Genomic DNA, 27,984 nt, shown 5'->3' with positions numbered 1-27,984 from the left:
GTGTTGGAGAAAATGTGTTTAATTGTCATGAAAATAATGTCACAAATGAGTGCGCTTAATCAGACAATGCAAGAGAACAGCGTTTACATGAGATTTGAAATCATCGCGTTATTGTCTGCTTTCAACGTCAAAACTTAAACACACTTCACTTGTGCGCATTGGATAAGCCAGTAAGAATGCTGGTAAAAGTATTTAGATGCAATGTGAAATAGGGGTAATAATGGGCAAAAATCTACCTGTGTTGATTGGTTTTTGTTTAAGCCAGTTATGACCTCATCCCCATAAAGGAAATCAGCAAGAGTGAACTTTTAAAATGGAAATTCAGTCTTGATTGCCGGCTTCACTAGCTGTGATTCTAGCTGTGATCTTTAAAGTCTCTGGAATGTTTGAGAATGTTAGTACTGGTGTGCAGTGACATGATTTCTCACACAGTGAGTCCATATATGCACACAAACCTTCATCATGTCATCATCATCATGCTTGTTAAACAGGACATAACATCCCCAAACATGGTTATAACAAAAATGCAACAAAAAATAATGGAAAATGTAAAAGGCCGAAAAAGGCCTGCACGAATTACAATGTATAGTTTACTGCACATTGCAGTAACTGTGTCAATCTGTGGTCAATCGTAAAGGGATAGTTTACCCTAAAATGAAAATAATATAATTTACTCGCCCATCCCAGATGTGTGACTTTCTTTCATCTACAGAACACAAAGAACTTCAGAATATTTCAGCTCTGTAGGTCCATACAATGCAAGTGAATAATGGCCAGAAATTTGAAGATCCAAAAAGCACATAAAGGCAGCATAAAAGTAATCCATATGATGGTTTAATCCATGTCTTCATAAACGATATGATAGGTGTGGGTGTGAAACAGATCAATATTTAAGTCCTTTTTTACTATAAATCTCCACTTTCACTTTGTTTTTGGCGATTCACATTCTTCGTGCATATCGCTACTAACTGGGCAGGGAGGAAAATTTGTAGTAAAAAAGACTTTGAGCCGTTTCTCACCCACACCTATCATATCGTTTCTGAAGACATGGATTTAACCACTGGAGTTGTATGGTTTACTTTATGTGCTATTTGGATCTTCAAAGTTCTGGCCACCATTCACTTGCATTGAATGGACCTACAGAGCTGAGATATTCTTCTAAAAATCTTTGTGTTCTGCAGAAGAAAGTAAGTTGTACACATCTAGGATGGGTGAGTAAATGATAAGAGAATTTTCACTTTTTGGTGAACTATCCCATTAAGACTCTAACCCTCAACTGTCAGTCAGATTTCTCCTGCTGTTTCACTATCTTGAGTCTGCACAATGAGAACCGGAAAAAACATTCTTCATGGGTGACTATTAGAGCTGAGAACAGCAGGGCACTCCAGGGTGCTTTATTTGGAGTCAATGCATGTTGAAGGTGACTAGGGTCTTTTTACAGTGGTCTGAGGGGTCCTCGGCTCTCACGTGGATTTCTGTTTATAATGAAGGGTCAGATCTCCACCACTCTTCCAGATAAAATGCTTAACAGTCCTGAGATCCATGTTTGGATCTAAAACCTTCAAAAGAGAACAATATGTAAATGTATGTTAATGCAGGAAAAAAGTAACAACCAAAACTGTAAAGAGTTTCTTTAAGTCTGACCTGATCTAAACACATAAGCTCAATCTTCTCTTCAGCTATCACTGCCACGTCTTCCTCTTTCTCCTGCTCTCCTGGTTTCTCATTGGCTGATGAGCTGGTGCTTTGTGACTCAGTGTCGAGGTTAATGATCTTCTCATAAACGTGCTCCATCACTTTACGCACCTGCAGCATGTCACTGGCAGACAGACGATCCCTAAAAACAACAGACCATCATGAAAACGCACACAGATTACTGGAGGCTTTGGAAAATTATGATTCTGTAAAAAAAAAATTATAATAGTAATAATAATTTTTTTTTTTTTTATTAATATCTTGTTGCAACACAAATCTCCTAAAAACAAGGGGAAACATGTTAATTGTAAAATATTAAGAGATTTAATACAAGTTTATTTTGTCTCATAACATTGGAAGATTTTTGCATATGTTTTCTGCATAAACATCACCAGATTTGGCATTTAACTTCTATAAGCCATTCTTGCAGTGAAAATATTTACATTCAAGGATTTACATTATTCTTTGCTTCAAAAATAATTCGTTTTATAAGATGTCTAGGAATGTATTACTACCAGAATAAAAAAATGAAATAAAAAATAAAAGTCTGTGTATATCATCACCAAGATCAACAACTTCAGAAACACAGCATACTTTTTAAGGGTTTTGGCTCCAGATGATGAATGAGGCTGGAGGTAGAATGGAATCTTGTTGAATTTTGGCATGTTTTTCTGTTGCAGGAAAGAAAAGCAGTTAATATGCGATTAAATGCACTTTTAAAGGCCATTTGTTGTATGCAAAGAAATGACTGTGATATTTTAAACACTCACATCTACAGTGATATCAATAACCCACTGAGGTACAGTTTCATTCAGTAACAAGGACTCCGTCTCTCCCCCGGAATCACGACATAATAACCTGGAATTTGAAGGAAAGGTGGTTTACACTAAAGACAAGATAAAGGAAGTAAATGTCAGATAGGTTTAATAAGTATTGTTAAATGTTAATCTGACCTAAACAGTGTTCTTCCACCTGTTTCACCAAAGATGACAGGAGTGTGTGGAGGAACCTGGAAATAGCCGTTGCCCTTTTGTGCTCGACTCTCCTGTTCGCTGTTTACTAGAGAGAAAATGATGAAGTCAGAAACCAGTTGCATATTAATATTTGGCTGAATCTCAGCTATACTTCAGCAATATGACTGGAAGCTTTTGTTTTGGCTCTGTTCCAAACCCTAGCCTACTAAGGCGAGCTGCCTACGTTGATAGCATTTTTAGGTATCATAGTCACTTACTTTATTTGTTACTTCCTTTGTAGGCAGTAGATGGCAAAACAGCTCAATAAGGTTTGGAACAGAGCCATAATACCTCAAAAAAAAAAACAACAACAACAAAAAAAGAATGTATACCATGGTTGAGCTCGTTTTCCTCCTCTTCCATTGGGTTTATGTGAGTTCTGGGCCAGAACTCCAATAGAGCCTGCAGGAGCAGCCCACCTAGATTTACTGTAACAGACATACACACACATACTGTATATAAACACAAAGCATAGTAATACAGAATGTTACAGAACTCTCATTGATGTAAGGTCAGAATACTAACAATGCATAACCAAGAAATAAATATTTAAAATGTCAAAACAAGATACTTTTAGTTGAGAAGCAAAATGTAATACTTTTAAAAAGTAATAATTGTTTGTTTTTAAAAGGATGCTTAATTTTTAGCTTTTCGGCATAGTTTTAAAGGTGGTGTGTCATTTCTGCACCACCAGTGATATAAAACGGAACTGCAAAAATAATATAATGAATAGTGAATTTTCAAACTGAACACTCTCACCAATTTGCCATTGGATGAACAAACATGTAATCCCATACTCGCAACATTGTTCGAGACAATGTTGCTATGCCAGGTGTGGTCAGGTCGCTCAAACAGAGGAATGTTGAAAGCGCCACAGCGGCTCAGTGTTTACTTACTTGGAGTGGGGATATTGGATTTAGGCTTGAAATATAGGATATTTTGGCTATATTTAAAGGGATAGTTTACCCAATTTTCTCTCACTATTTACTCACCCTCATGCCATCCCAGATGTGTATGACTTTCTTTCTTCAGCAGAACACAAACAAAGATTTGTAGAAGAATATCTCAGCTCTGTAGGTCCATACAACGCAAGTGAATGGTGATCAGACCTTTGAAGGTCCATAAGGCAGTATAAAAGTACCCCAGAAGACTCCAGTGGTTAAATCCATATCTTCAGAACTGATATAATAGGTGGGGGCTTAAAAATTTAAGTCAGTTTTTTTACTCTAACTTTCAGATGTGAAAGTGGAAATTTAAAGTGGAGATTCTGAGTAAAAAAGGACTTAAATATTGATCTGTTTCTCACCCACACCTATTATATCAGTTCTGAAGATATGGATTTAACCACTGGAGTCTTCTGGGGTACTTTTATACTGCCTTTTGGACCTTCAAAGGTCTGATCACCATTCACTTGCATTGTATGGACCTACAGAGCTGAGATATTCTTCTAAAAGTCTTTGTGTTCAGCAGAAGAAAGCCATACACATCTGGGATGGCATGAGGGTGAGTGAATGATAAGATAATTTTCATTTTTGGGTGAACTATCCCTTTAAGTGTGTTTTGCAGTATATATATATATATATATATATATATATATATATATATATATATATATATATATATATATATAAAATTAGGCTGGTTACGATTTTTAACTGAATTAATAACATGGTGTCCCAATTAATTAATCGAATTAATCGCATATATAAATATTTGCTTTGAAAGCTCCTCAAATAACAAAAAATATGTAATGATGAAATAATTATAGTTATCTTTAAATATTTACAAATAATATATATATATAATATTATAAAAAGATATTAAGATAATTAAAATGCATGACATTATTGTGGCAGAGGAGTTATGCATTGATAAGACAATACAAAAAGCGACTTTAGAATCCAATGTATTATTTATTTGCATATTATAGAACATAAGCAATCATTGGCATACAGTTCACAGCGATCCATTTTGCAAGTGAATGTGTCAATCAGTCAGGGATTTATTATGAGGGCTTGTCTAAAAGGACCCGTCAATGTACATTTGCTTCAGACAGATGCTTTTTGGAGCGTCTTACTTTGGTTGCGTCGCTTCATAAACATACCATTTTGAGGTCGCTGTGTTCAGTTAAACGTAGTTTAATACTTAGAAGAACACGTCTTGAGATCCCTTAGTTCAGATTTGAGCTTCTTTAAGCAGTGTTTTGAATGCAAGAATGCAGCCTTGTGTTGTGCTGTCTACTGAAGGGTTTGTTTGTTCTCTGTATAAGCTGTGGGTTGCCTATACAGCTGAAATTTCGCTTACTGTCCCCTGAAGAAAATAGGTGGTACATTACGGTCCTGGGACATGATTAATTGTGTTAATGCGTTCGTTTTTATCAAATGAATCGCACTGAATTAATGTGTTAAATCGACAGCCCTAAAAAATATTAGTTTTCAGCTTACTTTTAAGAGAACAAACTACTTAGTCACAGCAGTAACTGTAAGAAAAAACAAAGACTATGCAATAACAATTCACTAAGACAGCCTTAAAATGAAATAAATAGGAACATACGTTTCGGGTCAGAACCATCAGGACTTTTAAAACCTGCACCTTTAGCTGCCACCCACGCGGCAAAGCAATCACTTTCATCCAGGGTAATAGTCAGCATCTAAACAACAGCAAAAATAATATTATTAAAAATAAAAAATAAAAAATAAAAAATAAAAAGTCATTTCCAGCTCTGAAATCTGATCATATGAACAGCGTTGAAAGACATTAAATAGTCACTATATGCATACCTGCACATCAGTTTAATTCAATTATTATTATTAATTCAAGTCTTGTATCATATTACTTTTTCACCCTTTCTATAAAAACAATAAACCATTTAAGGCAGTACAGTACAGTTAGTAAAATGCCCTTTACCATGGTAAAATCACTGTAACACATGGTCTTTCATGTCTTACTGCTTTATCACTGCCTTCTTAATTTGTACATTTCTTAAAGACCTCTAATACTTACCCCTGTTTTGAGATCTACAGAAAACCAGTTTGGCACATAGACCATCTTAAACTGCTTTTTAATTTCCTCGTCAAAGTCTACTTTCCCCAGGTCTTCCCCCTTACATGCCTATAAAACACCAAACAACATTCTATGAGGGCTAATCCAAAGAAAATACCACAACAGGTGATGGTAAATTCTCATGATCTGCTCTTACTTTGAGCACATCCCAGAATGCCACACTGTCATTGCTGTCTTTGGTGAGGATATGTCTCTTGTCATTGAGAATATGACACTGAACGATGCTGGTGCCACCTGAAATCACAGTCAAGTCTAAGTTTAAATCAATTACAGACAACAGACTAGCACATTTCAATGGTTTGGAGCCAAAGGGGCACAAATGGACAGAAGAAAGAATTGCATTTATTCCTTTCCCTCCAGTGAGTTAAAGGGACAGTTCACCCAAAAATGAAAATTCTCTTATTATATACTCACCCTCATGCCATCCCAGATGTGCATGACTTTCTTTCTTCTGCAGAACACAAACAAAGAATTTTGGAAGAATGTCTCAGCACTTTAGGTCCATACAATGCAAGTGAATGGTGACCAGAACTCAGAAGCTCCAAAAAACACATTAAGGCAGCACAAAAGTAATCCATAAGATTCCAGTGGTTAAACACATGTCTTCAGAAGCAATATGATAAGTGGGGTGAGAAATAGTCAATTTTGTACTGTAAATCTACACTTTCCCTTTCACATCAACATTCTGGTATGGAAGTGACTTTCACTTTCACATTCAGCTACCTACTGGTCGGGGCTGGTCAAAGGTGGAGATTTATAGTAAAAAAGGACTTAAATATTGATCAGTTTCTCACCCACACCTACCTTATTGTTTCTGAAGACATGGATTAAACCACTGGATGTGATTTTTGGAGCTTCAAAGTTTTGGTCACCATTCACTTGCACTGTATGGACCTACAGAGCTGAAATATTCTTCTAAAAATCTTAATTTGTGTTCTGCAGAAGAAAGAAAGTCACACACATCTGGGATGGCATGAGGGTGCGTAAATGATGAGAAAATTCTAATTTTGGGGTGAACTATCTCTTTAAAGGTCATTTTAGCATAAAGTGTTGATTTTACCTTTGATGACCTGCTCTGGCTGTGTGCACAACGGAGTTAAAGGGGCACTGCAGTCACTGTCAAAGTCCCCAGATGCTCTAAAGTTATGCATTCCCTTTAGAGACTGACAATGACAATTAAACAAACAAAGATAGATATGAGTTGATTGAACAATGTGATTTTATTTAAATTAAAGCACTTCGATTACACTGGAGATGCAGGCATAATTTGTTCACCCAATGTTACTCACCCATTTGTTCACAAATGATTTACTTGTGGCCACCCAAATGGCTTGAGGAGGATCTACTGATCTGTCCAATTCCATCTACATATAAGGTTGAGATAAAAAGGTTTACTCACTCTCATGATGTTTCAAACCCATATGGCTTTCTTCAGTGGAACACAAAAAGCCTCAGTCACCATTCACTTTCAATACAATGAAATAGTGACTGAGGCTAACATTCTGCCTAACATCTCCTTTTTTGTTCCACTGAAGAAAGAAAATCAGACCATACTGGTTTGGAGAATGCATAAATGAATTTTCATTTTGGGTGAAATATCGTCATATTTTACAACACTACACAGCACAAAGCACAAGCTCTAAATCACCTTCAGAACAGGAGCATTCTCTTCACATATGAGCACACGCATGTCAGGGTTACGAAGGTCTGTGCAGTAGATCTTTCGGTCTCGTCCACCAGAGTAGATGTGTGTGAACGCCTCGTTCACCTGCAGGGCCCAGACGCCCTCATCGTGAACGCGGTATGTGGCGATACATCGTTGCTGGCCGAGAGACCACAATCGTATCGTGCCATCTGAACTACCAGAGAGACACTAGACAAAGAAACAAACATGTTTTTTCATGCCATCTAATGGATATACCATTAACAAAAGCAGTGTTTGGTTTGACTCAAAGACTTACTTGAGTGCCGTCTCGGTTTAGTAATAATGATTTGACATTGTCCTTGTGGCCTTTTAACTTCATTAATTTGGCACATGTTCGTGGATCCCAAACTCTCAAGACCTGATGCAAAACACAAAAATGAAAAAACGTGTCATGTAAATTTAATTTTAATATAATGGCACAAAGAAAATGCCCCTATTATAGTTTGTTTAGCCAATCAAAAAACGTTTATGTGCTTTCTGCTTGTCCGTTTTTTTGCACATTCACAGGGAAGCCCATAAATGGGGAGCAGAAAGCTGAGAGTGTGGTAGTTGAAACGAATCATTAAAGAACTTCTAACGTTGCTTCCAGCACCAAGGGATCATGACACGAGAAATCAAATTTTCCTTGATCTTTTTACATTTAAGAGTTCATTGTCCTGTAAAAACATACTATACGTTTCAGAACTCAAAACTTCCTCTTTACATCAAAAAGAGCATTTGTTGAAACCAAGCTTCCAAAACGTCTCGTTCTCTACTTCCTCCACATTGTGATGTCACACTGTGGTATACATTTGCATCGGACCGCCTCCACAACAACACATCGACGCCTACTGTACCTTATCACTTCCGTAGCCATGCCCAGTAGTGATGAGCACTGAGATGGCAAGGACAGAGCAGGTCAGTCAAGAGAAGAGAGCCAATCAGAACAGTGGGCGTTTACTGTCGAGTCTTAATGGAAAAGCAGCATCAAAAAGTTTCTAATAGAGGGTCATAATGAGGGTGGGAAATTATCATATTTTAGAAACATATGGCTACTAATATCTACTAATATAATAAGTGAACCTCAAGGAACATATTAAATAATAAAAAAGGCATCTCATGACCTCTTTAATAGAGGTCGACTGATAGTGGATTTTGCCGATAACTAAGGTGGTGGAAAAGGCAGATAAACGATTAATCGGACGTTAGTTTTTAAAATCGATTTATAGAATGTTAAAAAAAAATATGTCCTAAGAGTCCTAAATGAATAAAATCCCAGATGCAGTTTATTGTTCAACCATCTTATTTTGAAATGAAGAAATCATGAAAAAACTATCGGCACAAATTTTTGCCGATAACAATAGTTGTAAAAAGCAACTATCGGCACCGATTAAAACCGATATATCGGTCTACCTCTACTCTTTAATAAATAAGCAAAAAAATAATTATTTCAAAGTGAAGACACCTGAGTAAGATCTAGTAAGATCTTCCAGAGGTAAGGTAAGGAAATGCTAACCTTCTCTGTTGATCCTGAGATGATAACTGTTCCCATCTGATTCATGGCTAGACTGTAGATGGAGTCCTTATTTCCACTCAATGAAGAAGCTGTGACAGAAATTATGTACATTATAATCAGTGCTTCGTAGTAAAGGATTACATGTAATCTGGATTATGTAATCAATTTACAAAAATCAAGTACTTGTAATTGGATTACATTAAATGTCATAATGTGCATAATCAGATTACAGTTACATTTTATGGATTACAGGATTACATTAACACAAATAAATAAAGTATTTGCACCCTGAATCTATTTCTTTTTTTATTTCAAACAAGCCCATAATTCTGGACACTCTTCAGTAAAAACACATGCTGCAAACAAACATTTCAGAGGTGTCGGTCACATGCAATTTTGAGCCTTTGCACCATGCAAATTCACTTCGGCCCCTGCTTCAGGATGGCAAAAAAAAGGCACCTGTCATAGGTTAAAGCCACACCTTCTCATGAATAATTATGGAGGTGGTACAAATTGCATTCCTAATATCCTAAATAACAACAATTCTTTTAAAATGAAAAATACAAGCATGTTCTCATTGATGGTGGCAAGATGGTGAATAGAAGAGCAAGTATACTCACTGGTGACTGTGTTATTCGATGCGGTCAGAGCTGTCAGTGTGTTTACATCCCACAGGAAGATCTGCCTGTCCAGTCCCGCTGAAGCTACCAGTTCCTTGTCTTTTGCATATGCTAAAGCTTTGACGTAGTCCTGAAGTGTGAAGAACAACCATCATTAACAGCATCAACAGAATCTCATATGTAGTCTCATATTGCAGAAATAGTACAAACTTTCAGTAGTCGGTACCAATGCCAGTAAAATTTCATGATTGTCGATACCAATTTTGATACCACAAAAAATAAAAAATATGTAATATGCTACTGAACACACTCCTTTAGCCTATTTAACAAAGTTCAATGTATCAATTTAATTTATAAATAAAACAATTGCATGTTCCTTGAGTTTCTCAATTAAGTGAACAATGCTTCAAGTTTTTTTAAGACCCTAGTTTTATAATTTTTTTTGTAAATTCAGTTTTTTCTCTCCAAATTCTGCGATTTCGTTCCATGTTTTAAAGTTTCATCAACTTCATCATCAATGTAGTGTCTAATCAAATGAATTAATAAAACTTTAATCAAATGAAAATAGAACAATTACTTTTCAACATACCATTGCATTTTTAATCAAATTAAGTGCTTCAGTAAAGATCCTCACAGCATAATACAAAACACAAAACTGGTCTTATTTTTGTCAAATAAAGTGCTGCATAACAGAGCACTCTTGTTTGTTTTATATTGATATAAAAAGATATTGCTTAAATATGTTAACAATAATTATTATTACAGTAAATACTACATTGCACTATACAGTAGTTATATAATTCTGTTGCGATTTCTCCCAATTCTCCTGTAAAGCTTTTATTTTGAATCCAACTTTTATTTTGACGCGAAGGCTTGTCCGTTCTGTGTTTTTGACGGTAGTTTCACACTTCCGGTTAAGACTAGTGATGTGTCATGGTGGTCGACTAATCGACTAGTCGTCCAACAACTAACTAGTCGATTATATTACCATTCAAATTAATTAACATTAATTAATATTAATATTTTTTGTGGTGGTGGTTTTAATGGGGACACAATTCTCAAATTAATTGAAACCCCCAACTTCTTGGAGAGCGTTTTTACGTAATTACAGCTTGCTGTGCTTAAAAGTGAATAATAGCCAGCACGGTAAAACGGTAAAGTTTTTCCACTTTAATGCTTTCAGTTTAGTCTTTTTATGTTTTTGTTACATCAAAATGCTGTACCAATAATACATTTCAAAACTACCACTGTAAGATGTTAAATCCTCTGCCATGAATAATGTTCATGTATTTGTGAGGTGCTGGGGAGATTAAACTCTTTTGCTGATTCTGTCTGACACTGCTTAAATAAATAATTGCTGTAAAAAAAAAAAAAAGGTTTAAACTGCTTGATGTCGTGAACTAGATGTATACCCTCATCATTATCTTGCAGTTCTCGGATTTTGAATGTGCAGGATCACCATGAGACTCCCAAGTGCTCTGGTTACATTGAAGCATGTCATTCTGCGTTCAGGATGTGCATAAACGGTTTTGTGCTGCTCTGTATTGGAGCCTTACTTATTTCTTACTTCTCTTACTTTGATAGTTATTTAGCCTATTTATATGTTAAAATATCCATTAGTTACCATGCGCTTATTGTCCATTTATCCCTCTGAAACGCATGTGTTTGGGATCATGTGAACATAACAAAGCCTAATTATACATTATTATCCTTAACACTGACTAGTCAATTATGAAAATTGGTAATTTTGCACATCCCTAGTTAAAACGTTGGTTATATGGCCCAGTGTGACTATTATGCGCAAAATGTTGCAATTTAATTCTATAAATATTTAGTCTGCAGGCTCTGCACTCTTTACAGTAAATCTGCGCTCTCTTCTGTAATCTACTACAGCAAGCACAGCGTGTGATGCTCATAAAATGTGGTGTTTAGATCAGTCTGTGTTTTCAGCGTATAAGCAGCTTCACACATTCACGTGTGTGCTGAAGCGCGAAGCACATGCACACTTTATTCATTTAATTAAATCAGCAGTTTAATAATCACATGGATTAATAATAACACTAGGAAATAACACTATTTTAATTCATTTATTTGGCCATTTCAGTGTAAAAGGAGTCACAGAACACGCACTCATAAGCGTGTGAGCATTTGAAAGCAGCAGTCTTGTCAGCCAGACAGCACACGGGGACCAAATTGAGTAGGTGCTACCCTTACTGCAGAAACACTGGTATTATAACATCTTTTAAATATCGACTTGGTACTGAAGGACTGGTACTTTTGACAACACTAGTACCAACTTTCTCAAAATCGCAAGTTCCAATATGATTGGCTTGTCGGTCTGCCAGGGAAAAAGTCCCGTTTACAAGGTACCAGGCTGATACAATGAGCACTTTAAAGGATAAGACTAGTTGCTGGATTTGTCAAAGTTCCAGAGGTTTGTGGCATCAAATCTTTGACATTTAAGGGTTTTGTTCGAGGCAGTTGGTGGCAAATAATAAAAGATGTCCACCAGCAGAACTTTACATTTCACTTGTTTTCTCATTCATACAGTCTCTTGCTTTCTAAGTGGGCGGTTCTTGGCTAGAATAAGCTGCAAAGTTGACCAGACTTTATCACTAAACTGACGACCATCAACATAGGTGAAAACTTTAAACACAATTAAGGTGCAATACTAAGATTCAAACTACTTTATGTTTAATTCAATACAAACCAACCTTATGCGTTCGTAACGTTGACATGCAGAATCCCTTGTGTGCATTCCAAACTTTCACTGTGGTGTCCGAGGAGGCTGATATCACTATAAGGCAGAACAATATACTCAAACAGGGAAAAATGCTGGACTGAGATATATTTGGTCAATCAGTTACAGTGACAGCCTGTGTTTATGTACTTTTTAAGACTTCAAAGCAATACATAAACGTACATGTTTTTCCATTGCAGCAGAGGATAATGTCATTCACCCAGTCTGTGTGATGCTCCATTGAAGCGATGTATGGGTCCTGCTGTAATAGAAAACAGCTGTTAGTTCAGTCATACCAACCACGTAAAATGATGACAGAATATTCATTTTGAAAATTAACCGCCAATGCACCACAAACATTGCCACACATTCATAAAACTAGGGACCACATGAATGTCTATCCACAAATCATGAAAACAGAAATCACAGAGTGTACCTTGTGTTGATTGACACTCCATAACCTGATGATGGAATCTCGTCCAGCAGTGAACAGTCTATTAACGGCGGGATCCAACTGAAGAGCATTAACACCATTACGATTGTACTTCTCCACCTCCTCTCTAATCACATAAGACACCTGTGAACAGATGATAATAAATAACATGACTTCATAAGACGTGTACAGACGGAACGGTCAACTACACATTACTAAAGTAAAAAAGTGGCACACAAGGAGAGCCTTACAAGCTAGCATAAGGATATTTGCAGCTTTCAAATCTGTAACTAGATATGAGCTCAATATAATTTGCATAACCATAAACATTTGGATCTGAGACTAAAGAAAAGACTGTTGTAGTTATTTAGAGGCTAACTGTATTGAATGATCAAATAAATTCAATTTCAAGACCATGTACGTGTAAAGTAGCCCCAAAAGTATATAGACTCTTAAAATGTATGAATATCATTACCTTAGGTAACAAAATGTCAAACCAAGTGCCATCTGCAAACACTAACTTCACTTTTCTAAGCTATTTTGCTATTACGTTTAACCAACTACTCCCATAGTGATTTTAGTGGATTTATGGTGTCAGTTTCCATTGTTTATTAATATGACAATTATTCGTTAGTAATCGTTACATTGGTATACATCACAGCACCATGGTAGTTCCATATTTGCATTCACTGTACTATGGTAACACGCGTTCTGCCTTTTCTTAAATATTATGGACGGTATACTGATCAAAGGCATCACATGTGTAATACATATCCCTTCTTTTGAAGCCGTGAAATATTATCTGTGAAATTTCACCTGGACTTTTCTCCTTCCAGCGGCATTCTGCCTGTGATGAGCCGCCATCTTGCTTGTTGACAGTAACAGACTGCGTCACTTCCGGGTGATGACAAGTCGATTTTGAGCCGTAAGTGGGCGTGGCTTCGTATAACTTTCCTATTTCCCCTCTCCACATTATTCTCCCATTTATTCAATGGCTATTTAAAGGTGCACTCAGCGATTCCTGAGAAACACTGTTGATATTCGAACTCAACTGCCAAAACAAACACACCCTTCCTTTTAGTGCTCCTTTGAAGCTCCGCCCCCCACAAGCTCCAGAAACTCACAACTCTCCTGCTACTAAATCTAACATCACAACATCAGCATATATGGGTTCTGTGAAACATAGCAAAATTGATGTTACCCACCTATTGAGAAGAAAAAGAGCAACTTCTGCATCCGTCTTCAAGCCTTTTACCTCTCGGAAGTCTCTCCACCGCTGAAAAGCCTTGCCGATGTTGACGCGGCCCCTAGCCCTCGACTTCTCGTAATCTTCCTTTTTTAGTTTATATTCGTCTGACCTTTTTCTCTTGGTCTGTTTTTCAGCCATTTGTTCTTCTTGGAGTTTAGAAAGTTCGCATCAGCCAGATTTTCCATCGCTCTTCTAATGAATTTCCCTCTCGCTCTGCCCCCAACCCCCATCCTGTGCACGCGCAAGAACCACTCCCTGTTGCTGACTGGCTGGAATAGTGTTGTGTGGATCGGTCCGATCCACTTTGTTTTTGTCCCATTTATAGAGCCAGGGCTGTGTACAAATACTAGATTTTTTTTCAGCCCACCCACAGAATGGAGAGCTAGCAGATTGTGAGGCGATATTTGCAGAATTTGACAAAAAGTGTATTGGAATAGAATTACTGAATGCACATTTAAGTTTTTCATTATCAGTATTGAGTGTGGATTATTGTCAATAGTGCTGCTGAAATAGCACGTAGACAGCCCTTTCATGTGACACTTGATAGGCTTAGATGCCAAACGCCTCATCTTGAAAGTAGATGAGAGCAGGATGGTGCAGTCAGGTGAGGAGTGAAATAAGAGCTGTAACGTCGGACAGTTCTCACTTCTCATAGTGGATCAGCCACTACGAGATCAAAGGCAGATATGCCGTGATTCACGAACATGTGCTTCGTTGTTAGTAAAGTGGATAAAATTTAAATTCTGTTGCTTTTAAATGAAAATTTAAATTGTACCTGTTATTTAATGCCCCCCATAAGACGTGTCTTTCCATCCATTTTTAGTTTAATAAAGACACATATTTTAGATATTTCAGAAATATGATACCAATCACATATCCCATACAGAGATCACACTGTCATAGTGTTGGGAATATTCACATATAAGTTATACACATTGAAACATGATATTAGAGATAAAAAATCTAAAATTTTAAGAGAGAACAAAACATAACGGTTGTTTAAGCCAATTAAGCATTAAACTGTGTCGTCAGCAAGTCATTTCCCATCGTGCTTGCAATGCGCCACCTGGCTCTCATGTGACTTTTTTGGCATACGTCACCATGACATTGGGTAACCATATTCCTGCTTGTGGAAAACAGGACAGCCCCCTCCCAGCAAAAATGAAATTGACGTATCCTAAACTAAACGCAGATCAATGCGAAGTGGAGGGTGCATCCGCATCTGTAACTGTTGTCACCTTGTACTTTTCACTGGCAGCAATTTTTCTCAGTGTGCGCTTGTCTTTCAAGAGTTTATCGTAAAATGCAGAGCAGTCCAGTCCAAAATTAGTCGAGATTTATCCGGTGTCCATGCTACGTTCATTAAGAACACATGCACCATAGATGCAGATGTCCTAGGCAGATATGAAACAAACTCCATGACCTTGGCTAAGACTCCGAAGTTGATGGTCTTGCTCTCCAGCTCACGAAAAACGTCTGTCACTCTCTCAGACACGGCAGTCTTGTTCATGTTCCACTCAGTGATGTGACGAGTGACAATGTTTTTCACGCAAGCCCACTCTTCAAAGAGCGTGGTTTCGTCAGTCAAACTGAGAGCAGGGATTCTGAAGTAGAAGTGTTCGAGGCTGCTCTGAATGTCTCTCAGTAGGGCCCACTCAAGTTTTTCTGTGTTCTCAAATGAGCGGCTCCAATTTTGGAGGTAATCCACCAATGCTGAATAAAAGTTTATGACTGCACAAAAGAAATCATCCGCTTGCATGTCACCAGCTTCAACCAGGGCATCCAACTGCTTTTTAATGTCAGAGGGTATGAATGATTCCTCCAGCCTGGAATGCAAGACTTTTCTCAAGTCATGAATGTGCAAAGCTATGGCCGTGCATAACAGAATGATAAGCAAAAAGTCCTTCGCTTGCGTGCACCTTGTCAGATTCGCTAACACTTGGTGTGGCAAACTAGCAGCATCCAGCTCCAATTTCGTCTGTGTGCTCTTTCAAACTGACTCTTCAATCCATTCACTAACTGGATATCTATTGATAGGGGATTGTGATTGGATAGTTTAATCTTCAAATAACACAGTGTGATTTTATTGGTTTTACAAGCCATATCCTTGGCTACCTTTGATTAGAATACTCACGTGACTGAGAAAGCAGCATAGGTAATAGAGAAATTTTAGGAGAGGGGAAATACAGGACAAAACATGATTTTTTCAGAATAAGTCGGGACACTAGAAAAAGTGCTTAAATACGGTTCTGTCCCATGAAAAACGGGACGTCTGGCCACCCTACCATGACATCGCAGCAAGTCAGACAGATTTCTAACCGGCATGCACCTGCTGCTGATCACCGGTGATCGGTTCTGCGCAGAACTTGCTCATCTCAGACGAATCTCTTGGGCAACATGTGCAGTTGCCCAGGGCGGCATCTTGCGCGCAGGGGGTGGCGGGGCGGCATGAGGCACCAGGGCGCCATACAAGCTAGAACCACCACTGACCTCTTGTGTTTATTTGGAGTCTCCCAGAAACCTTAAACCTTCTCCAACCCCTAAACATAACCCTAACTTTAACCCTACCACTGCTCTAACCCTAACGTAACCTTAGTAACAGCGAATGAGACTCTTGCTAGACTAGAAGTCCGGTGTTCTAAAATATTAGGCTCGTTTGAGATGAGCAAGTTCTTCGCAGTACCGATCACTGGGGATCAGTGGCAGGTGATGTCATGGTGACGTATGCCAAAAAAGTCTTGTGAGAGCTAGGTGCACACAGTTGGATTTTTCCAGCTGCGCAAACTATAAGCATGATGGGAAATGTCTGCTGATGACACAGCTTAATGCTCATTGGCTTAAACAACCGTGATGAAAAACAAATAACAAAAAAAGCACTGAAAACATGTAAAGTTTTAAAAGAACTAAAATGTAAGTAAAATATTGTGTCTGGCAATGGCGACTATGTATAAATAGCCTACCTCTTGTTCGTATGGCATTGAACAACAAAACAAAACAAAACAAAACAAAACAAAATAAAACAAAACAACCGTGATGTGATGTTTCGTTCTCTAAAATTCTAATATCATGTTTTATGTGTATGAAAATGTCCAGCAGAACGTCCGAATAAACAAAAACTGGTAAAAGATTGTCTGCCGTGTGCTACCGAATATTCAGCAGCTCGTCTCTGGTAAAACTGATTGGAAATAAATGACTAAACACAGGAAAAACAAACAAAAACAGCAAAAGAACTGGAGAGCTCCATACCGAGGCAGCCATCCATGACGCCATCTCAGATGTATAACTTGTGCTCGTCTTCTCACGACTTAAGAAAACATGACAACGTTTCCGGTAATGGAACATAGTGAGCAACGATGCTCCCTGGTTTTTATGGTGCATTGTGGGATTTTTTGGGGAGCAAAAGTTTTAGTGCACTGGAACGATTTTGCGAATAAGACAGCCCTTAAAATGGCCGACACACTGATAATTGCCCTGACTACTGAACTAGGGAACTGATTAAGGCGCACCCCTTATCAAAGTCTTTCTAGCAAGTCAGTCCACTGTCGGCCATCTTTGGAACGCTCTCGGGAGGCTATTTCCAGTCATGCCAGTGCAGCACCTATCTACTTGAATGGAGAAAGGCCAAAATCTCAAAAATGGTTGGTCAAGATTACAATTAAAGAACATATTTCAAATCAGCAATAAAATTGGACAATATTGGAATCATTAATTGAGATTCTTTTCCTCACATTACGCTGAAAAATGCAAATTTCCCAGCTTGTATAGCTAATGCGCATGCACGTTCAAAAGTTGATTGACAGGTAATGTCTGTATCTAGAAGAAGCCTAGAAGCCTTTATTTTTGTCACACATTATACATTTGCACATATACAGTGAAATTTTTTTTTTTTTTCTTTTGCATATCCCAGCTAAGCTGGTGTCAGAAGTGACTTCCTTTCTTCATCCGTTGACTGTTGGGCGCTCAGTGCTCCTTGGTTGAACGTTCCAATTTCTCCAATTCATTTTAATAAAAGTGGCCCATCTCTGCTAAAATCTCTGCTAAATAATCTCTGACATTATTCATGCTATCGCCATCTTTGAGTTGTGGAAAATCATATGTTATCTAGGAGCTTTATACAGCTTTATACCGTTCGTGCCACTGAAGAGACTGTGAGTCTATCCCTCACAGCCACGTTGTCATTCCCATTAAAAATCAAAGATGGCGCTAGCGTGAATAAAGTCTATTTCGGTTTAACACTGGCAAATATTTTATTTGCAACTTCAAACACTGATTTTTATGTAATATTTATATAAATGTGGTAGTATTTACATGGCAAAAATACTTGGACATTAACTTTTTTTCAGCAAAGATTTGAGGTAAAATTCTAGGAACGTGTAAGTGAAAGTGTAAGTATATTTGATATTCAGCATGTTCAATCACCTTTAAGCTTTTCTGCAGTTAATTTAAATTATGCTGCTGCTTTATGACAAAGATTTTTTTTTTAAAGTGTAAATATTCCATGTAGTCTCTCAATTAAAATGAAGTATGAAGCAAAACTGCATGTAAAGTAATTTTTGATGAAGTATGGAAGAACATGTCACATTTACACTGCACATTAATTAATATTTTTGCCTTGTTTTCCAGTAAAAATATTGAAATATTCATAAAACATGATCAATTTACTTGACAAGCAAAATTACATATAGTTAGATTAAGCATTATATAAAGTCTTGTTTTCAGAGAAATCTGATTAAATTTAGTAAACTTTATGCTTAAAACAAGAAGAAAAAAATGGCAATGGGGTTAGAAAAATAAACTGCCTTTTAATATATATATATATATGTTTCTTACCCTATTGGCAAATAGTTTTTTCTTGTTTTAAGCACAAACTTCATTAAATATAGTTAGATTTATTTGAAAACAAGACAAAATATCTTATGCAATTTTGTAAGTTTTAAGAATATTTAGATATTTTTACTGGGAAACAAGACAAAAATACTTAAGAATGTGTTTTTTGTTTTTTCTGTTTGCTGTGACACTGCTACCACTGCTTGATAGATAGCCATGAGATATTTGGCGATCTTACTTGCAGGTTGAAGCAACAAGCCTACCTGTCTTATTTGTGCTGCAAGACAGATTCTCAGAAGAAGAAGAAGAAAAAAAAAAACTTTATGTGATTTGCTTCACATATATTGAGCTCCTCTGAACAGTTAACATTTAAATGGTCTAACATTTAAAGTGAGACAAAAGGTGAGGCTGATGTTCAGTTTATGCCACACACAAAAGGCCTCTTGTTAGAACAGTTCAAATCATTCCAGTTCTTTGTCTCTGATAAAAGAAAGAAAATATTTTTTTAATCATGTAAATATTGTAAAGCTTCATGATGCTTATAATTACATAAGAATGTGAATGCAGAAATGTAATATATAATGTCTAGATGTATGATGACAACACTCCCAAATCCCAACTCAAATAAATCATGACCAGGCTTGTTTTATGTCACATCGGTATAAATTGCCAAAGTAACACCTCAGGGTTGTTATATTAAGTCTAGTATGACTTTAAAGTCAACATAAAATCAAAATTCACTCTACTACTGTATCTTAATACACATTGTTTTCCGGTTAACAATAAAATAACAATACATGCACATTATTCCAAAGATAATATTTAATCAAAATAACTGCCTCTGAAATAAACTTCCTTTTTGACTGATGTCACCAAGCCCTCTTATTTTTCAACCCATACTATTACAGTTTTAAATACAATTTAATTGTATAATTTCAACTTCAATATAGTTACCTCCAAAGTTCATCTCAAGGCAGTGCTCATGACCTCTAGAATTACTGGGTTCTCCAGGGGCCCAAAGTTTGAAAGTCATTTGTTTACCATTACTCCAAAGCCATGAGTTCTCCTGTGAATATAAAAGCATTTAGGATCACAGGCTTTCATGGTGTATCTCTAATACATGTTCATGCCCACAGGTGTACTAAACTTACTCTGAGGATCAAAAACACATAAGAGCACCCCAAAATCAATTGAAAGAAAATGCCAGCCTGGTCTCATGAAATGTACTTGATCATTGCAAAATTTTTGTAAAACTGAAATAACGCGCTTCATTACACATTTGGCTGCAGATTTCAAGTTAAATGTCCAGTGGGGGGTGCCAAAAATGAGCAAAATGAGGTTGTAATTGGACAAGGTTTTTAAGGTGAATTTTAGATGAAGGTTTTAAAACTAAAACATATCTCCCTGACCTAAAGCTTTACCCTAAACCTAACCAGTAGTGTCTGGAAAGATAAAAGAAAGTTTTACAAAACAGACATCCTTACCTTAACCAACACTTAACTCAACCGATAATGTTTTAAAATGCATATTAGAAATAATAACAAAAGACACTTTTTGTGTCGCTTCTATGGCACTTTCACTTTCGAGTGTCTTTAGGTGAACTCGAACCACGGCGTCTGTACTCGTGATTTGTGTGACAATGATTAACCCAAACAGTTGTTGTAGTGCCTCTAGTGTTCATTTCACCAGGAAACTGCAGTGAAACGTAGAAAGCGGCATGTAAAAGTCAGTTTGTAAAAATGTAAATAGAGAAACATTCATTCAGTGAGACAAAGTTGATTTTGCTTTGTGTCATTATTTGTAGGACAGGTGCAATTAAACTTTGAAGTTCTTCTCCGGTTATTGCTATTGCACTGTGTGTGTTCCATTATGTATTCCATTCCCTGTCAAGCAACGTTGATATAAATAAAAAGAGCCCATTCATAAGAACTTGGCAGTGTAGATGGGCTGTATGCAATGCATTAGAAGAATAGATAAATGTACCATTGTGCCTTACATTCTTTTGCGTATTAATTACATCCTTGTTGAAACGTAAGGCATATTTCTCTGACAGTGATTCACTCCTTATACGCATGGAAAATGTGGTGCATGTCATCAGGACTAATTGGACATAGGCTGCGTTAAATTATAAAGAATGTAAGTACAATTAATCATTGATTTACTGACACACAAATCATGGCTAGTAATAAAAGTAGTTGATAGGTCTTTAATATCATCCGCTGGTGGAATCCCCAAACTGCAAATGCAGGAACTTAGTTTAGACTTTGCGCCGAGATTAGACGTGGTTCTCAGACGTCTGTTTAAAGACCTTTTTCTCAGGAAAATAGCAAACTATGATTTGCACTGCTTCATTAACATTCAACACACCCACAGTTTGCACACATACACCCACAGATAGCGCAAACACTCCCACCCATGCCCACTTGTGCTGGTACAAAAATTGCACTTAGAATTAGCGTTCTAACAAACATTGGATAAGATGCAGTGCACTGCCATTGTGAATGGTGACCAGATCTCTGAAGGCCAAATAGCACATAAAGGCAGCATAAAAGTAATTCATAAGATTCCAGTGGTTTAATCCATGTCTTCAAAAATCAAAAGTTGCTAACTGCACACTGAATTGCAAAACAGACTAAAAAGGGTCTAGCAAAAAGATATAACTTTATTAAATTTGCATCCTAAAGAAATTGTGCAAAGTGAGTTAAAAGCCAGACCAAAAAGGGAGCAGACGTTTCAGCACATTGCTTTCTTCAATGTTCCAATGCTTAATCCATGTCTTCAGAATGATAGGTGTGGTTGAGAAAACAGATCAGTATTTAAGTCTTTTTTTTTTTTACTTTTAATTCTCCTCCCTGCCCAGTAGGTGGCGATATGCACGAAGAATGTAAATTGCCAAAAACAAAACAAGAATGTGGAAGTGAAAGTGGAGATTTAAAGTAAAAAAGGACTTAAATTATGCTGCCCTTATGTGCTTTTTTGAGCTTCAAAGTTCTGATCACTATTCACTTGCATTGAATACACCTACAGAGCTGAGATATTCTTAAAAAAAAAATCTTCATTTGTGTTCAGCAGAAGAAAGTCATACACATCTGGGATGGCATGAGGGTGAGTAAATGATGAGAGAATTTTCATTTTTGGGTGAACTATCCCTTTAAGTGAATACATGGTCTGCTTGTGCTGTGTGGTACAAGCCACTCTTCATGAGAAGCTACCTTCAAAGATGCTCAGAAACTGTTAGAGGTACACTCAGTTTTACACCAAAATAAAAGCTTGATTTAAATGGAAAAATAACAGACATATTTCACTACTGTATGCTTATGCAATATTCACTGTAATAATAGTAATGATGATGATGATGATGATGATGATGATGATAATAATAATAATAACAATAATAAATATTATATTTAAGCAATACGTGATGCTCTGTTGTGCAGCACTTCATTTGACAAAACTTCACTGTTGTGTTGCATTTTCATTTAATTAAAGTTAAAGGTAAGTCACTTGTTTAGACACACTTTTAACAATAAAATTGGATTAAATTGTCTATTATGGAATTTGGAAAATAATAAAACGGTTTTCATAGGGCCCTACATAATCCTTTATGTCAATTAAGCACTTTCTCCCCTCAATTCTTATTATTGCAATGTGAAAAAAAAATGATAGGTTGATATTATTGTGAAGTATTTCTATATCATAATTGTATTTTGGAAGTTTAGACTTTAATTTATGCAGATTGAAATAAAATAAAAAAATCATTGTATTACAGTATATTAATGGGAATATAATGAGTGTCACTATTGAGAATAAAGAAGCAAAAGAAAACATCAAAAGTAAAATGTCTCCAGACACATTAATAATGAGAATTTTGGGTGTAAATTTTGCTTTTTTTTCTGTGTTTTTATCTATATAAACTACCCAATAGCACAAGCAACATGAATAAAATAATACATACAGAAACTCCATCATTGCCTCCTAACCAGGTTCTTGGAGAATTATGAGTCAGGCGTCGGATCAAGCTCTGTATAAAAATGTACTCCTCATGGTCGGTGACAGAAGCAAGGTTACTACCAGAAGACAAACAGGTTTTCTGAGGAGAGAAAATTAATATTACAACAGAGGATAAAAGCTTTCAAAGAATTCATGAATGACAAAAAAGTAATCTGTCATACCTCTGCTTCAATCCAGGTGACTGGGGTGTTGAAAAACTTGAAGCATCTACATTTATATTCAGACCACTCAGCTGGACAGTCTGTTAAGAGATTTTGTTTGTTGATATTTTTTATCATTGTTAAATATCCTATTGTGTGATTAAACTAAACAGATATTAAGAGTACCAAAGACTTACTTCTACAAATGTGTCTGGCTGCTCTTCGATGCTGTATTTCCTCTTAAATAAGAAAATAAATAAATCATTATTACTACTTCTACTACTACTACTAATAATGGTAACACTTTATAGTAAGGTTGCATTTGTTAACAGTTAATGCACTAACTATGAACAACAGTTATTTTCAGCATTTATTAATCTTTGTTAATATTAATTGATACATATACTAAGACTTTTCTTAACATTAAAAAGGTGTTTAAGTTAACATTACTCAATGCATTAATTAGCATCAACTAACACATAAAAATAACATGTCTTTACAGTATTTAAGTGTCTTGTTTAATGTTAATAATATTGGCTACATTATATATATATATACTGTATAAATAGTCTGGACGAGAGACGTCCCATGAGTACTGATGGTCTCACAACATCAGCACTCGGACGCTTCACTGTGTGTATCACTCCGTTTGAGTTGGTGCCTTTCTAAACTAAAGTGTAAGAGCAGTGCAGATGTGTTAAGAGCTATCTTTCTCTTTACATTTAATTTTGTGACATTACATATTTTAGCCAGCAGGTGCAGGCAAAAGACCATTTTTGTGTGTAATATGAGCCAGTTGGTGAAGCATCTACATGAAGTGAGTCAGCGTCAGTCAGTGTTCATATTCAACAGCACTCTGTGATCACTCGTATTACTACTACACTACTAAAGCTAGGAAATAGCTTTAAACAGCTTTAAACTAACAACTTCATCATTAAGGATCATCACAGCTGAGAGACACAACAGACTGATTAATTACACAAACTCAAGGCGCTTACCTCTTACCGGACATTTCATATTGGAGAGGACAAAATGGCAGAGGAGATTGCGGTTTCTATAGTGAATTACTCTTGTGCACCCCGCTTGGTTGGCTATTTTTCCTCAGAGAATATGATGAATTTCACCAAAATGACATTATCTTCAGAAATCTGACTAACAGACTACAGCATCATCAACAGGTGATTGCACACGCTCCATCACTCTCTCTCTCTCTCTCTCTCTCTCTCTCTCTCTCGCTCAAACACACATCCTTGTTTCTCCAATAACATGTCAGAAACAGCCCAAGCCATGATACTAGTAGTTCTAAAGTGATGTTTTTGAGAGGCTTGGACGCATCATTTGGTTTGAACCAGCAACGACAGATTCTGATCCGTGGCGTAAGAAAGTAGTTCCATGCACAAATGTGTTTTTTGTGACCGTACTCAGTTTTTCCTAATTTTATAAAATGTACTTGTTCATTGAACTGTTGTATATAAGCAATATCACACTCGCTATCGTGCTATATGACCCTAAATCAGCACTGCTGTGATTGCTTGCGGCTGAATCACAGCAGTGCTGATGTAGGGCCATATCGCACTCTTGCTCATGTGATATTGCTTAAATATATATACATATATGTGTGTGTGTGTGTGTGTGTGTGTGTGTGTGTTCACAATGGAGGTGCTCAAGCGGGCGTTTACCTTTGATATACAGAAGCAACTTGAAAACAGCTGGTTCCATGATTCAGCTGTCAAATTCATGCTGAACAACTACATTACCCACAATGCCGAAGAGTGTTACCACGAAAACAAGAGACTTGCTGAAACTCCCATTCAGCACTGACTTGAATCTTTGAGTCTCGTTCAGTAAAATGAACGAATCTTTATTAAAGTCATTTCGTTCATTTCGTTCATTTGAGCAGAATTAAATTAAAATGTTACATTTTCAATAGCCAAATCCCCCCCAACACGTCTACTTACGCAAACTTTGATTATAGTCCCAATAACGAAAAATTGATAATGCAGCCAAGGACAAATTATGAGAAACAGAAAGATTAGTTCACCTCTGGAATCTTCTTGTCGGAGTCATTCGTTCTTTTGTCACTGCATAGCGTATACAGCTGTCACGTGACAAAAGAACGAACGACTCCGACTAGAAGACTCGAGAGGAGAACTAATCATTTCTGTTTCCTGTGTGAGCAATGCATAGCGTATACGGCTGTCATGTTACAAAAGAACGTACGACTCGGACCAAAAGACTTCCTGTACAGCGCCCAAGTTTCCTGTACAGCGCCTATGCTGTTTTCATGTAACGAACAAACGGAGGTTGCGCAATGCACATACACGGCCAACACAAAATGAACTAATCACTCTCTGAGACTACTCGTTCTTCTGAGTCACATAAAAGATTCGTTCAAAATGAACGAATCGTTCATGAACGACCCATCACTACTGCTCAGATTGGAGGATCGCTTCGGGTATCTGGTTCCGGTCGAACGCAGGTTTTTCAAAGGTTTACGAATGAACCCAACGTGGAAGAATTAAGGACTAAACTTTACATATTTTGAAGGAAACGTGAGCGGAGTTCTCCCATGCAAAACGTGACAATTTTCCGATTATTGTGTATGTTGCTAAATATTTTAATTTGTTAATTTATATTCTTCTGCACAGTGGAGAAAAATTTTCTCAGAACTATATATCTGATATTGATGGTTGATTCAATAATGAATCGATAGTTTAATGAATGTGTTATCTTTGCTGCCATGTAATTTATTATGTCCTGCAAATGTTTGTAACATGTGAATTGCTTTCACTTTATAATAAAGTCTGTCAATACATTTAATTAATGCTTTTTTATTGTTAAATAAAGTTAGTAAAGAGCCTACAAACATTAGTAACACATTAGGTAATGTTGAAATATGTTACAATTTACAATAAGGTTCACAAATATGCACAGTAAATACTTTATTAGAATTATATATTATTAATTAAGAGTCAACAAACATTAGTAACGCATTAATTATATATATATATATATATATGTATATAAGTATCACCCAGGAACATGTGAGTGACAATTCTTTCAATATCCCTCCAACTTTTCTCCTCCAAAATGAATGTTATCATATTAGACACCTTTCAATGTTAAGAAATGTGTTAGTAGTACTGTAAATACACTATATATTATTAAAGGCTTTTGTATAAATTAACATTAATAAACATTGTAAAGAGGTGCTGTTCCTTGTTAGTTCATATTAACTAAATATCTATAAATTAACATAAGCCAAGATGAATAAATGCTGAAAATAAGTGTTGTTCATTGTTAGTTCATGTTAACTAATGCATTAACTAATGTTAACTAAGGCATTAACTAATGTTAACAAATACAAACTTATTGTAAAGTGTTACCAAAATAATAATAATAATAAGGATATTGAACATACAATATATAACAGGCTTTCGATGTTTTGCCTTTTAATACTTTTAAAATATATAATAAAAGCTTTTTCTTATTATAAATATTAATATTATTTGTAAAGAAATTAATTATTCAAACAAAAATAAAGTAATTCCTTAAAGCCTGTTATTATTATAGTGCTTTTACCTGCACCACTCAAAGCAAAGAGAAGGCAGAGAGACAGGTAAACATTCCAGACTGCCATTGTTTCAAATGATGAAATCCCAAACTAGGACTACTTTGCAACTGAAAAACAGAATGAAAATAAAAGCAGAATTATTAGAAACACACATAATTAAATATGAGACTAAGGATGTTATGCCTTCATAAATTCAGCAAAAATGTTCATGTATTTTTGAAGCATTCATTTGGTGACACTACCTGAGTGTTTGCTTGAATCAGTCTGTGTCTGCAGAGGTTCAAGGGATTTTTATATGGCAAACTGAGAAATGTTTACAATGTCTTGATGTCATTATCAACCGCCACATAAAGCTGCATCATTTATCATTGGATCATCAGGGTCATACAATAATACACATCCTCCACTGAAGATTTCTATCTTCTGTTGCACAATTGTGTTAACAAACGTTTCCCCTGAGAAAATGTTGAACATTTGAAATGTTTTCAAAGGCCCAGATATGAACAAGACTGTCCAAACCAACAAACAATGTTACTGCATGGGGCTCAGGCCATCCAAATCATCCAAAGTCAAGCCTAAAAATAATTTGGTGTGCTTGGTGCTCAGTCTGTTTAGGGGGAAATGAAGGGACCTTTTCAGGTAACAATGTCACTGCACACACTACAAAAATTCTTTTTTGTTTGTTTGTTTTTTTTGTCTTGAAATCTCTAAACATCAGTTGTACAGATTATTAAGATTTTTTTTTATTTTATTTATTCTTAGCCTATTGAATTAAATTTAATTGTATTACTCCATTGGCAATGTTTTTTCTTGTTTTAATTTTGTGAGGTACTGTCATGTGTATTGTGTTGATTCATGTCTTTTATTTTGAAATTCTAGTTCCTGGTTCATGTCATGTGTTCCTGTTTCCCTCCATGTTCTTGTGTCATGTTTTCATTAGGTTATTGTTTAATTAGCTTGTTATGAGTTCTGTTTGTTCATTGGTTTATGTTCTCCCATGTCTTGTATTTAAGCCCTCATGTTTGCATTGTCTGGTTGTCAAGTATTGAATGTGATGCTATGTGTTCAGTATGTTGTTCCTGGCAAGCTAAGTTTATGTCTAGTTCATGTTTATGTCAAGCCAAGTTTCAAGTTTATGATTGTTCATGTTTGTAGTTAGGGTGTTTCACGTTTATTAATAAACTGCACTTGGGTTCTCATCTTCATCATCGTCTTCGTTGTCATCATTGTCAGCAGCCAACTTCGTTACAGAATACTTGACCCAACCATGAACCCAGCAGTTTTACTTCTGCGCCTACGTCAGGAGAATCGTCCCCTGGAGGACTATGTTGAGGACTTCTCCGGTCTAGCCAGCCAGGTGGACTTTAATGAGGTTGCCCTCAAAGACTGTTTTAGATTTGGTCTGAATGAGTTAATTTC

General features: G+C 36.3%; 2 protein-coding genes across 3 annotated transcripts; both read right to left on the bottom strand.

Annotated features, from left to right (window-relative positions):
• Nucleotides 1-15: 15 nt before the first annotated feature.
• On the bottom strand, nucleotides 16-16,694 carry LOC127441546 (WD repeat-containing protein 48). 2 transcript variants are annotated; one of them, XM_051699101.1, is made up of 19 exons: nucleotides 13,581-16,694; nucleotides 12,768-12,908; nucleotides 12,515-12,590; nucleotides 12,306-12,388; nucleotides 9,592-9,721; nucleotides 8,972-9,060; nucleotides 7,733-7,834; nucleotides 7,420-7,644; nucleotides 7,061-7,135; nucleotides 6,832-6,934; nucleotides 5,908-6,005; nucleotides 5,712-5,819; nucleotides 5,262-5,358; nucleotides 3,041-3,136; nucleotides 2,649-2,754; nucleotides 2,466-2,553; nucleotides 2,290-2,366; nucleotides 1,645-1,837; nucleotides 16-1,559 (listed from the first exon to the last, which is right to left on the bottom strand). In XM_051699101.1, the coding sequence occupies exons 1-19, from the start codon at nucleotides 13,626-13,628 to the stop codon at nucleotides 1,464-1,466; spliced, it is 2,031 nt and encodes a 676-aa protein (XP_051555061.1). In that variant the 5' UTR covers nucleotides 13,629-16,694; the 3' UTR covers nucleotides 16-1,463. The 2 variants fall into 2 exon arrangements, with proteins under 2 accessions (XP_051555061.1, XP_051555060.1); XM_051699100.1 differs by having other exon boundaries at nucleotides 12,515-12,593; nucleotides 13,581-16,681.
• Nucleotides 16,695-17,819: 1,125 nt separating this feature from the next.
• On the bottom strand, nucleotides 17,820-26,939 carry LOC127441554 (ladderlectin-like). The gene is made up of 7 exons (XM_051699119.1): nucleotides 26,808-26,939; nucleotides 26,574-26,672; nucleotides 23,189-23,230; nucleotides 23,013-23,092; nucleotides 22,796-22,930; nucleotides 19,795-19,906; nucleotides 17,820-19,320 (listed from the first exon to the last, which is right to left on the bottom strand). The coding sequence occupies exons 2-7, from the start codon at nucleotides 26,629-26,631 to the stop codon at nucleotides 19,256-19,258; spliced, it is 492 nt and encodes a 163-aa protein (XP_051555079.1). The 5' UTR covers nucleotides 26,632-26,672; nucleotides 26,808-26,939; the 3' UTR covers nucleotides 17,820-19,255.
• Between the last annotated feature and the right edge of the window lie 1,045 nt (nucleotides 26,940-27,984).

Source organism: Myxocyprinus asiaticus, chromosome 5 (genome assembly GCF_019703515.2).
Source record: "Myxocyprinus asiaticus isolate MX2 ecotype Aquarium Trade chromosome 5, UBuf_Myxa_2, whole genome shotgun sequence".
Classification (NCBI taxonomy): Eukaryota; Metazoa; Chordata; class Actinopteri; order Cypriniformes; family Catostomidae; genus Myxocyprinus; species Myxocyprinus asiaticus.
Note: the sequence above shows the minus strand (reverse complement) of the source record. Positions and strands in the feature narration are given on the sequence as shown.

Coding starts and splice junctions, on each gene's coding strand:
- LOC127441554 (XM_051699119.1), bottom strand. CDS start 26,631: ATGGCAGTCTGGAATGTTTACCTGTCTCTCTGCCTTCTCTTTGCTTTG. Junction 23,093..23,188: donor AGCCAGACACATTTGTAGAA/GTAAGTCTTTGG, acceptor ATCTCTTAACAG/ACTGTCCAGCTGAGTGGTCT. Junction 19,907..22,795: donor GAGGCAATGATGGAGTTTCT/GTATGTATTATT, acceptor TTATATTCACAG/GAGAACTCATGGCTTTGGAG.
- LOC127441546 (XM_051699100.1), bottom strand. CDS start 13,628: ATGGCGGCTCATCACAGGCAGAATGCCGCTGGAAGGAGAAAAGTCCAG. Junction 7,835..8,971: donor TCTCAGGATCAACAGAGAAG/GTTAGCATTTCC, acceptor GTTTTGCATCAG/GTCTTGAGAGTTTGGGATCC. Junction 6,006..6,831: donor GCCAGAGCAGGTCATCAAAG/GTAAAATCAACA, acceptor CTGTGATTTCAG/GTGGCACCAGCATCGTTCAG.